Consider the following 12,278-nt stretch of genomic DNA (forward strand, 5'->3'; position numbering starts at 1 on the left):
TCACCCTAAGCATATTCTTGAAGTCATCTTAGTCATATTCACCCTACCTTGGCCGTATTATTAGTGTAACTCTCAAACTAAGAAACCTCTCATCTTTAGTCAATTATAACTAGGAAAGGTAACTATAGTCCAATCCTATCTCAAAACTCTTCTTTGGTAACCCTAGGTCATACCTTGTGCAATGCACTCATAGCATCCTATAATACTAATCATGCTAGGTATTAATTTTAGGTCCTTTTTACTATTTCTTCTTGGTTTGGAACCTAGTTCCTCTCTTAGCTTTAGAACCCTATGAGGTACTCTATCTCAAGCACATCTTAGTTCCTCATTAGATTAACTCTAGGAGATACTATCTTAAGTATGTCTAAGTTATGTAAAACACATGGACACTATGAGATACTTCTTTAAGCATGTCTAAGTCCATATATTCTCATGAACACTATGAGATACCACTATTGGTATGTCTAAGTTCATTACACTCATGAACACTACGAGCTACTTCATTAGGTAAGTCTTAGTTCATTATGCTTAGGACACTATGAGATACTTCTCAAGCATGTCTTAGTCCTTAGGATATGGAGACCTCTACTAGGAAACCTTGACTCAATTACGTAAAGGATCCCGTCTCATGAGACCTAACTTTGGGAAAACCCACACTCTACTACGTAAGAGTTCCCCTTTTTTCTTGGATAGCCCTCACATCTACTAGGTGTGGCTCTCCTTTCTTCTTGGAGTCCGGACCCGTGTGGCACTCCTTCTCATTGTCATATCCACTTGGATCCAAGCATACACCCCAAGGCTTACTAGTTAAGCCTTGCTTAACACTTTTCTCTCATGGAAGGATGTCCTTGACAATCCATCCATGCTCAAGTGATTCAATCACTTTCATCTATCAAAGACTGAAACGACCCCAAAATGCCCGAAAATGTGCTTCGGAAATTCATCAAGGAATTCACATGAAAAAATCATATACTCATCATAAAAACATAATTCAAACATAATTGAATGCTATCCACTACTTTGGAATCACAATCAAGCCTTACCCATAATGTGATCACAACCCTAGCTAGATTGGGGTATTTTGGATTCACAATTGAGGGGTATCTATGGGGGCTCCATGGGTGGAAGAACCCATGGATGAAGGAGCTTTACATACCTTCAATCAAATCCCCAAACAAAGCTTGAATCCAATGGAGAAACGACCTTGATGCTGCCCCTCTTCTTCTTCTTCTATTCTAGAGAGAGGATTTCTTAGAGAGTAATTTGGGGGTCTTTAGATGAATGACTTAAAGTGATTAGTTTGGGGGTCTATTATACTTATATAGGTGTTAATTTAACTCATTAAATTAACTATATTAACCCCTAATTAATAACTAACCCAACCCCTAACTTCTAACTTAAAATGAAAAGCTGAAAAACTGGCAGCATCTACGTTTTGCCATCCACGGACCGTAGATTGATCTACTGTCCGTGGTTTGAATCTGGGAGTATAAATATTGCAGGCCTCTGAGAAAAACAAGTATGGACCTATGTTCTTGACCTACGGGGCGTCAACCAACCTACTGGCCGTCAATGGCCCTCCGTAGGTCACCTCAAAACTGTCTTAGTGAACTGTTTTTGGGGTCTTGGTCCCAAACGATTCCATGACTTAATTTAGGGTCTTTTTAGCTTAAATGGGTGATTAACTAACTAACTAACCAACCCCATAATCCCTTAATCAATCAACCAACTAAACTTCAAATCATCAACTTAAAACTAACACTCCAAAAGTTTGCAGCATCTACGATTGCCCATCCACGGATCGTGGATGGGTCTACGGGCCGTACTGTGCCTCCGTAGATTGGGGCTGGGGCTCATAATTGAAGGAAAGCCTCCCTAGGCTAAGTCCTCATCCACGCCCATGACCTACGGGGCGTGGATTGATCTACTGAACGTAGATAGCAACTGTAGACCACCAAAGGCTGCTTTAGTGGACTGTTTTTGGGGTCCTCCTCAAGGACCCCTCGAGTGGTCTTTGGGGAGTCGTACCCGAACGTTTAACCCCTAAACATGTCCATCTAAGTAGGGGAACCATTTCTACAAGTTTTATCCCTCAAACAACACACCAAACTTCAATGACAAGACACTAGAACACACTAGTTCAAATGACTAGTTTCCGGACGTTATAGTCGTTTCTTGACGTTTGACCTCTAAAATCACCAAAATAACTTCAAAATCCATAATTCATCATTTAGAAAAGTTTCCAACTATAAACTAACATGTGAGGATCTAAATTCACCTACTAGCTTCCATTAGATCCTAGCATGGTCCAACTAGTTTCTACGGGGTGTAACAGTATGATGAATAGAAGGTAAATCTCGTGAACAGTATATGACTTTGTTATGAATGAACATTATTATATGTTGATGGTTTTACGATGAAAAGTTATTCTCATCTTAGAACTTGTGAGCTATATGATAAATGATGGGTTGAATCCCTAATGCACACCTTATTGAACTAATGTGTAAGTAAAGGCCTAAAACTACTTTAGAAAGGGAATTGTACTTAGCACCGAGTGAACATGAATATGAGATGGAAGCTTTTATGTTTAGCAAGTCCGGCTTCCCATATGGGTTCCTTTTACGTTTAGCAAGTCCGAGTTCCCAAGATATATGTTGTCTCATGAGATGGAAACCTTTTACGTTTAGCAAGTCCGGATTTCTAGTAGCAATCTCCTTGTTCCATAACTATGTTTTGTCCACATAGGTATTAGCTAGTGGATCCACTTAGATGCTATTATGTTAGTTCTACCTTGGCAAGTAGAACACTCTCTTTTCGATGTGGGAGTAGAACACCGGATTCCATGAAGCTCACATGGTCTATGTCGGTTATTGCTAATATCCCTATGATTTAAGAAGATGATCTAATGTATGGATATGACTTATGTAAATGACTTATGAACTCTAACTAGGACTACTTGAGGAATAGTACTTAGTATAGGTAAGGGTATGGGACTTTACCTATGCATTGCACAAGAGGGTTCTTTGAGGAGTTCTTGTGTGAGTCCTCCATGGATGGTAACTTAGATGGTTTCATTGAGATGATGATGTCTAGACACTTTACTTTCTACTTTCTATTATGAGACACTTTGACATTGTAATTTTAAAAAGTTATTAAAATTTCCGCATTATTCAATGTCTATATGCAATGACGAATATGCTAAGGGCTCATATAAGACCCCTTCGGGTCAAGTACGCCGTGTTACGCCTAGGGGGTGCTCTTGGGGCGTGACAATTTTATACAATTTTCTCTTCTTCTTTTTTCGGAAAAGGGCCAAAAATATCCCTGAAGTATAGGAAAAGGTCTAAAAATACCCTCCATCCATCTTTTGGTCTAAAAATACCCTTCTACTCATCGTTTTGGTCTAAAATTACCCTTCCATCCACCTTTTTGCTCACTTATACCCTTGCAACTAACAACCCTCTCTCTTTTTTTAAAATACTTATTATGTGTCATTTTCTTATTGAATGAAATAAAAATCAACCTCTATTAATTTTTTCCCATAATTTTATCCAAAATCAAAACAATATATCTTTTCAAGATCCAAAAAATATATTTTTTAAATCTAGTAATTTCTATTTTCTATAGCTTTTTTCCAAAAGAAAAATTGTTTTAGATAATTAAAATATTTTTTAAACTATTAGTCATGCCACAATTACAAGGACATAATATATTAATATAAATCCTAAAAAAAGTTGTTCCAGTTGGTGCACCAGTCCAAGATTTGATCACTAATGACGCGGGCAACAAGATTATTAGACAAAAAAACTAAATGATCTTTTTTTTAAAAAAAAAGAAGAACATAGACATTTTTTTAGGATTTATATTAATATATTATGTCCATATAATTGTGGCATGACTAGTATTTTTTAAAATATTTTAATTATCTAAATCAATTATTTTATTTGGAAAAAAGCTATAGAAAATAGAAATTAGTAGATTTAAAAAAATATATTTTTTGGATCTTGAAAAGTTATATTGTTGTGATTTAAATAAATTATGGGAAAAAAATTAATAGAGGTGGATTTTTATTTCATTCAATAAGAAAATGACACATTATAAGTATTTATAAAAGAGAGAGAGGGTTGTTAGTTGTAAGGGTATAAGTGAGCAAAAAGGTGGATGGAAGGGTAAATTTAGACCAAAAAGTTGAGTAGAAGGGTATTTTTAGACCAAAAAATGGATGAAGGGTATTTTTAGACCTTTTCCTGTACTTCAGGGGTATTTTTGGCCCTTTTTCATTTTTTTTTTTATATATATAAAAACTTGGAATTGTTGAATTGGGCAAACGACAAATTAGGATTAGGAGAGTTTAAAAAGTGTAATAACGTGAATAAGGTTGGAGAAATGTAGAGCGTGGCAATATTTAGGTGGAAGAGATGCGATTTCTTCTACTCTCCCTTATCTTTTAAAAAAATAAAATAAATTCTTTTGGTTTCATGGCTTGTCTAAGCTGCAGTCCTTCAAGAATGCGACTCCCTTTACTTCAAACTCATATACCCATTTCCAATTTCACTTGTTTAACTGTATTCCCCTTTCAATCACTTGCAATATCTTTACCAAAATATAAGGTCAAGTCTGTTCATATTCCATCATGTTCAGCTTCTTCCATTTCATCTACTAATTTGGAAGAAGAAGAAGAAGAAGATGATGATCCCACTGCTGAACTAGTCTATCTTGACCCTGAAATTGATCCTGAGAGCATATCTGAGTGGGAATTGGATTTTTGCTCAAGACCAATTCTTGATATTAGAGGGAAAAAGTTATGGGAGCTTCTTGTTTGTGATGATTCCCTCTCTCTTCAGTATACCAAATATTTTCCTAATAATCTTATCAATAGTATCACTTTGAAAGATGCTTTACTATCCATATCTAATGACTTAGGCCTCCCATTACCCGATAAAATCCGATTCTTCAGGTAACTAATCCTCTCCCACAAAAACATTATTATTTTTCTTTTCAATTCTCTCATCAATTGTTTTTCAATTTTAGGTCACAAATGCAAACTATTATTACAAGAGCTTGCAATGAACTTGCCATCAAACCTGTTCCTAGCAAACGGGTATTTTCAACAACTTTATTATCCCTATATATACAACATATCAATCCAATTTTTTATGGGTTGAGCGGGTTAATAACCCGCCCAAACCTAAACGGGTTGCACGTAGGCACGGATCTACATGAAGCGCTCCCCTGATTGACTCCGTTTTTTTTTGTTTTCTTTTTTTGTATATCTATAGAGAAAATATGAAAAAACAGATATAACAAATAAATAAGCACAAAAAAATTAGTTGCTGCTTTGGTTCTGGCCTTAATGTTAAGGCGTGTAGATGCTGCTAGTCACGAATTCGAATCTCTCTAGCTGCAATTTTATGTTAAAAGAAAGTGAACACCCACGACCTTCAAATAGTGGATCCACCACTGATTGGACAAGTTGTCTTTAATTTTGCCATCCCTATGTTCATCCTACCTATTTTGCTGGTAAAGCACATATGCATACAATTTAAATGTTTGCCTTCAATTAGTTTTCTGGTGACAAAGATATAACTATTGCATGAAGCTTTTCATTCAAAATTATTTAAACAGAGGTTCTTATGGATCAACTTTGTTAATAAGTTTCTTTAAATGGTTTTCAAAATTCGTAGAGGAAGGAAAGTCCATGTTATTTAGCTTATTTTATGCATTTTAACGTAACCTGGGTTGATGTATGAGAAGGTCATTTTAAGTCTAACTGCGTCGCTAGCATCTCATCAGTATAACCCTTTGTTACAGATCGTCCTCTATCTTGGATATTTTTTCTTTTGCTCTCCCTTTCTTTCTAGGTAAACTGTCCCCCAAGTCAAGCTTTAGTGTGATATACAATGCATAGCTTCATTTCCATATTTATATATGATCTGAAAATGCATATCAGGTTTGAGCTCATTTATGTGTATACACGAGACTTCACTAATGGCTAAATGATCTTTGATCCATGACATAACAAAAGGTCTTTTCTGATATAAAAAATAATAATCAAGATAGTGCACTATTTTGCCATTTTAATGCACAATTGGCTAAAAACAGATTGATCAGTGCCATTTCTTGTATGCTGCTATATTTCAGTGCTTATCACTTGTCCTTTGGCTTGAAGACCGCTATGAAACTGTTTATACTCGCCATCCTGGTTTTCAAAAAGGAGCCAAGCCACTTCTTGCACTTGACAATCCTTTTCCAATGGAACTTCCTGAGAATCTGTATGGAGAAAAGTGGGCTTTTGTCCAGTTGCCCGTTTCAGGTACATTTAATTGTAACACTCTGGAACAACTAATCAAGGATCTCTAGTTTAGCTTTTGATGATTTGCAATAAGAATAAATTTCCTATTCTGTAATATAACTTGCCATATTTCTCACTGGAATTTCATTTTGAGAAGATAGACTTGGATTAGAACCGATATCAAGTTGGACATGAATTTCTAATATTATTGTACCTTGAAAATTATGCATGGACTTACAATTTATCTTGTTTGTAGCTGTTCGTGAGGAAGTATCTAACCTGGAGACTAGATTGGTTTTTGGCTCAAGTTTAGACTTGGATCTTCTGGGGATCGAAATTGAGGACAACACATTGATTCCTGGACTAGCAGTTGCATCCTCACGTGCAAAACCATTAGCAGGTATGATAGCTGTACTATCTTTTTTTTTAACTTTATATTGTTTTATGGATTATGACAATTCATGCGCACATGCGTTGTTCCTAGATTGACAAGTTTCCATCATACTTCTTTTGTAACTCTCATATGCTCTATCAGTATAATTTGAACTACTTTCCGTTTTGTTCCCCCTTTTTTTGAGTAAATTGAATCTACTTAATTTAATCAACATCGAAATCATTTCTTGCTAGTTCATATGGGCATTGAACCTTTTCTAATGTGCAACCATTTTTCATGACCACAATGTTAGTCAATTAGAATTTGCAAAGATGGGGGTTGTGGGCCCAAAACACCGAGGCATTAGGTTGAATCCTCATGAAGCAAGACTAATTAGACTACTTATACCATTCTCATATGTGATTTTTTTTTAAAAAATATTCATTACTTTTTTCAAATGGTCTGATGATGTATTTCTCGGCAGAAGTGGTAATTTCTACTCTGATTGCTCAATTAAAGATTATATTATATAGACAAGTCTATGTTGGAGATATAGAGTGGAGAAACTTCACGGGTGATCCAAAATTTTCCTATTATTTTGTCAATTGAGATTTTGATATAGAAGGATCTCTTTATTTCTTCGCCAGAGGTTCTCACATCATTTTCTTGAAAAGATATTATCTCACCATGGGTTGTCAATTCTCTATTGAAAACTGTTATTGCATTTGTTCAGTATTGTTGAAAATTCACTTTTCTGGAGTTGTGGCTTCTTGTAGCAAAGATGGTTCTGCACATAAATTGATGTGGTAACTGCCATCATTGATGTAAACAGAGCTGGGCTTCAAGTACTGCATATTATTATCTAGTTGTTAGATGATGGCAAGATTCTTGCGCCTTTGAGGATATGACTCTTCAATTTACCAAAAAATGTGATTGAAGCGTTGGGTGTCAGTTAATTGGGGCTTGACAAATTGATCAAATTTCATTCATAAACACGTGTCTGTTGTACTCAAAGCTTCTCCATGTTTCTAAGGACAGAGTGTCTATCCACTCATTTCGATTTGAAATCTATTTTTCTGCTCTATTTGCTGGGCACTAACAAGTATCAAACATTTGGTTTATGTCCAAATTTGATTGATACACTTTCCATCTTTATGCATCCCAAAACATTCTACCCCTTGCCTAATATGAAAATTTCTTGTTTCAAGCTAAATAAATTGAAACTATTTCACATCAATTTTACGAATCTCGTCTCTTCTATTATTTTGAATGTATCTCGAATTAATTTCTGTATATCAATCCATTCAAAATCTTTTATTTACTAGTCAAATTTACTCAGATAAGCTGGTCTAAATTGGCACAGTGTGATTGCACAAACAATATGATGATCTGCGTGAACTGTTAAAACCTTCTGACATCAAACTATAGCATCTGAAAACATATCTCCCTATTTCCGAAAGTCAAGGGGGATATGTAGGTCATAGTTAGAGTACATTCATTGAGGATTGTTGGTTTAAGGTTGAGTTTGGTCAATCCATCTGTATGTTCGGGCTCCTATAGCCAGCAACATCTTTGGATAATTCTAGCCTTTTAATGAGACCCAAATAATGTGTTCTGTGGAAATGTTCTTTTTTTTTACAATTTCTGTTTAATGCAAAGATAGTTCATCGTCTTTTGATTGTGGACTACTACAGCTTGGATGAATGGCTTGGAAGTCTGTTCGATTGAAGCTGATGTGGACAAGGCTTCGTTAATTTTGTCGGTGGGTATCTCTACCCGCTACATTTATGCGACTTACAAGAAAAATCCTGTATCCACAAGTGAAGCTGAAGCTTGGGAAGCAGCAAAGAAAGCCTGTGGAGGTTTGCACTTCCTTGCTATTCAAAATGACCTGAATTCGGATGATTGTGTTGGATTCTGGCTTCTGTTAGACCTGCCACCTCCTCCTGTATAACTTGATAAATAGAATACAAGGTTTTCCTTTGTACATTCTCTTTTATTTGCTCATTTCCAGAATGTAGAGAGGCATCATAGCAATTAGATTGTATTCGAGTTGAGAATTTTCGTAAGATAAAGTTGTTTCAGAGAAATGGCGACGTTTTGCTCTCTTTGCATTCACTTCAATGAAATTGTATCAGACAATATCCTGGCACCTTAACAATTTTTGATCCACAGAGAATAGAGGATTAAGTTGATTATGTCTCTTCGATGTACTCATGAATAACAAATGATTCACATATTGGTTTTCCAGCATGAACAATCACCAATACCTTCTTGTAAACTGGACTAACCTCCACAAGCAGTGAAAATTCATAATCAATAATGCCTTCTAGTTTAAGGCCTCTTTTGTTTGTATTAAGATTGAGAATTTTCAATTTGAATACAATCTAAAGATTACGATATGTATCAATCTTAGTATTAACATGTTGTCTCTAGATCTGACACTAATAATAATTAAGACTGGTTTATTTTCAATATCTTAATGTATATATGAAATTAAATTCTATATCAATAAAATGTTACCAAAATCGTATTTCAGCGTGATAAATTTATCTAGTGATAGAAAATAATATTTGAGTGATAACACATCTGGCTTGCCTATGAATCATTTAATATACCAATGATAGGTTACTGGGACAAGACCCAACGTTTTGCTAATAATATATGCTGACTACTAATACTCTAGATAAATTGAAGCCCTCTGAAAGCAAGGAGGTCTCACCAAAGTCGAATGAAAATGATCCTAATAATGTGTCTACTATCGCGATTACCTGACTTTGCATTATAAAATGATGCATTGTTGAATGACGTTAGTACATGAAATGTACAATTGCTGAAATGTAACAATTGGCTCAAATTGAACTGTAATACCTCGGACTAGGGAAAGGTAAAAGAGGATTAACGAACAAGTGTACAGCCCTAAAACAGACCATGGACCCTTCACTAAAACCTAAACAGCTCGTAAAAGGGACCACAATTTGTTTAGGCAAGTGGATTGGCCGTTTAATGGCTGCCAAGAAAGGAGGCCACCTGGATGGACCCCTAAATGGTCTGTGATGCCATAGACGGCCCGTTTAGGGGAGGCTGCCCAGCCGTCCATGGCTGCCAAGCAAGAGGTCTCCTAGACGGCTCCCTATGCACCCAGTGAGGCCTTGTACGGACCGTCCAACCCTCTTTTTAGGTGACTCCATCAGTTTTTAAGCTAGTGTCATTTTAGTCTTTCCTCTAAGTGTTTGTTACCTAAACTACGTCCTTTCAACCCCTATTTGAAGACCTACATATGTGAATTAAGTCCTAAAACTACCAATTCTAAATCATTCATCTAATTCCCAAATTTCCCTCCAAGTTCTTCCCCAAAATTCTCTAAGGCTAAGAAAGAGGAAGTTAGGATTTCAATGACCAAGGTCTTAATTTCACCATAGCTTTTGGGCACTGATCTCTAAGGTATGTTAGTCTTCACCTATATAGGAGTCCTTTCCTCTATAGGGTTCCTAAATTCTTCTTGTTTTACAAGTTAGATTCTCAATCCAAAAGTTAGGGTTAATTCAATCTTCATGGATTCTTTTCAATTATGATTTAATTACTTGTTTCTTATCTTCTAATGCATGAATTAAAAGTATTTACATGATTTGAGTTATATTTAGATGAATCCATGCATGATCCATGATTTTTAGACTATGAACTCATGATGAAGCTTATGAACTATGAAAGATAAAGTTATGAAGATATGCATGTTTTTATGAAGTTGATGTAAATGATTTGAGGATGCTTTGAGAGTAAATTAGCAAGGTTGTTGTGAAAGGTTTTCTCACATACAACTAAGAACATGATTGTGGAAGGATATCTCACATAAAGAATTCATAAGGTTGAAAGGTTTTCTCACCTAAGTTGAATCAAGATTAAGGAGCTATTCTAAAAGAATTATATTCTAGCTTGGATAAGTTGCTTAATTTTTCCTTTCTATGGATAATAATAAGAATGATTAATGACTATTCCATGGGATTTACTTAGCATCGAGTGGACTAGCGATTACCCATGTCCCATAAACTATGTGCCACCATAGGATGATTGTCTCTATTAAACATTAGCTAGTGGATCCACATTAGCTCAGACTCATAGTTATTACCTTGGCAAATAAGGAAATCCCTTTTTGGTGTGAGATAGATAATAGATTCCATGTTATAACTCTCATGGTTTATGCCAGTTATATGATAAAATTCCCACAATAATGAACTAAGGTTACTTTATGAAAGTATCTCACAAGTGTTTTGAAGATGTTATGCTTGCATTGACCATGATTATCACTTATGTTTTCTAACACTTTAATCTTATGATTTAGCTTGGTCATTGCATGTAAAGTATTTTAGCATGATTTCATAACTTTTATGCATTTCTATCATACTTAATACATTCCATGTACTAATGCATAGTTGTGCCTACATTGTTTCACTAATGTATGGTCCGATGCTCCTAGCTCTCACACTCGTGGCTAGTTGATCTTTTGGGCTTCAAGATTGGTGGGTCCTCATGTTCTGAGGACCGAGACACTTTTATTGCTTTCCTTATTTAAGTTTTCAAACTTTTTATGTGATGTATGAGTTACATCCCAATCACTTTCTTTGTGATGTAATAGATGACTTATTGAGACTTACGTTAGACTTCCGCTTGTCAAACTCTTTTATGATATAAGACTATAACTTTGAAATTTTTATTTCTAACATCTCGTATGATATATGCTAAGTGGTTTGTGTATGGCCTCTCGGGGTTATATATGCCATGTTACGCCTAGGGTATACTTTGGGTCGTGACAAACTTGGTATTCAGAGCACAAGGTTTAGAAAGGTTTTAGGATGTCTCATAAGGCATGTCAAGTAGAGTCTTGTTCGCACCACATTATGAATGAGAGGCTATAAGATGTTTAGGAAACTTCACTTCTTTCATCATTCTAAAGTCGTGTGATAGAGTGTAACTCTATATGTATCTCTCATAATCCTTATCATATGTTTTTCAGGATATGACCCATTGAAGAGCATACACTAGAAGGAATGTGGGTGAGAATGTGGAGCAAGAAACTCCTCAAGCTACTCAAGAAGCTCCTCAAGCTCCGATCGACCCTTTTGCCGAACAAATGACTCATGCAAAATTTCAAGTTGCTTTCTAAGTGTTGGCTCAAGCTATGACAGCTCAAGAAAATAGGTAGGTTGTGGTCCCCATGAACCCAAAGGTGGGTATGATGACATCTAGAGTGAGGGAATTCATCCACTAGGATGAATCCCCTGGAGTTTCATGGTTCCAAGGTTGAGGAAGATCCTCAAGAGTTCATTGATGAGGTATACAAGGTTTTGGTGATCATGTTAGGGATGTCGGTGAAAAAAAGTGGAATTGACTGCTTATCAACTAAAGGGTATTTCTCAAGTTTGATTCAACCCACAGAAGGAAGATAGGGTGGTTCACGGGGGTCCTCTTGATTGAGAAAGGTTTAAAATTGCTTTCCTTGACAGGTTTTTTACCCTTGAGATGACTGAGGCCAAAGTTCTTGAGTTCATTAGCCTCCGTCAAGGAAACACGAGTGCAAAAGAGTATGCTTTGAAATTCACATGACTGTCCAAATAT

General features: G+C 35.8%; 1 protein-coding gene across 3 annotated transcripts; it reads left to right on the plus strand.

Annotated features, from left to right (window-relative positions):
- The first annotated feature begins 4,395 nt into the window (after nt 1-4,395).
- On the plus strand, nt 4,396-8,823 carry LOC102603144 (uncharacterized). Of its 3 annotated transcripts, none has more exons than XM_015307777.1 (5): nt 4,396-4,957; nt 5,032-5,101; nt 6,142-6,313; nt 6,549-6,692; nt 7,426-7,818. In XM_015307777.1, the coding sequence occupies exons 1-5, from the start codon at nt 4,479-4,481 to the stop codon at nt 7,473-7,475; spliced, it is 915 nt and encodes a 304-aa protein (XP_015163263.1). In that variant the 5' UTR covers nt 4,396-4,478; the 3' UTR covers nt 7,476-7,818. The 3 variants fall into 3 exon arrangements, with proteins under 3 accessions (XP_015163263.1, XP_015163264.1, XP_006345307.1); XM_015307778.1 differs by having other exon boundaries at nt 4,397-4,957; nt 7,442-7,818; XM_006345245.2 differs by lacking the exon at nt 7,426-7,818 and adding an exon at nt 8,360-8,823 and having other exon boundaries at nt 4,399-4,957.
- Nucleotides 8,824-12,278: the final 3,455 nt, after the last annotated feature.

This window comes from Solanum tuberosum, unplaced genomic scaffold, assembly GCF_000226075.1.
Source record: "Solanum tuberosum cultivar DM 1-3 516 R44 unplaced genomic scaffold, SolTub_3.0 scf00066, whole genome shotgun sequence".
Lineage (NCBI taxonomy): Eukaryota > Viridiplantae > Streptophyta > Magnoliopsida > Solanales > Solanaceae > Solanum > Solanum tuberosum.

Bases quoted from the DNA above. Each gene is read 5' to 3' on its own strand.
- LOC102603144 (XM_006345245.2), top strand. From the start codon at position 4,479: ATGGCTTGTCTAAGCTGCAGTCCTTCAAGAATGCGACTCCCTTTACTT. The intron at 4,958-5,031 runs GTAACTAATCCT...TTTCAATTTTAG, and splicing joins GATAAAATCCGATTCTTCAG to GTCACAAATGCAAACTATTA. The intron at 5,102-6,141 runs GTATTTTCAACA...GCTATATTTCAG, and splicing joins AACCTGTTCCTAGCAAACGG to TGCTTATCACTTGTCCTTTG.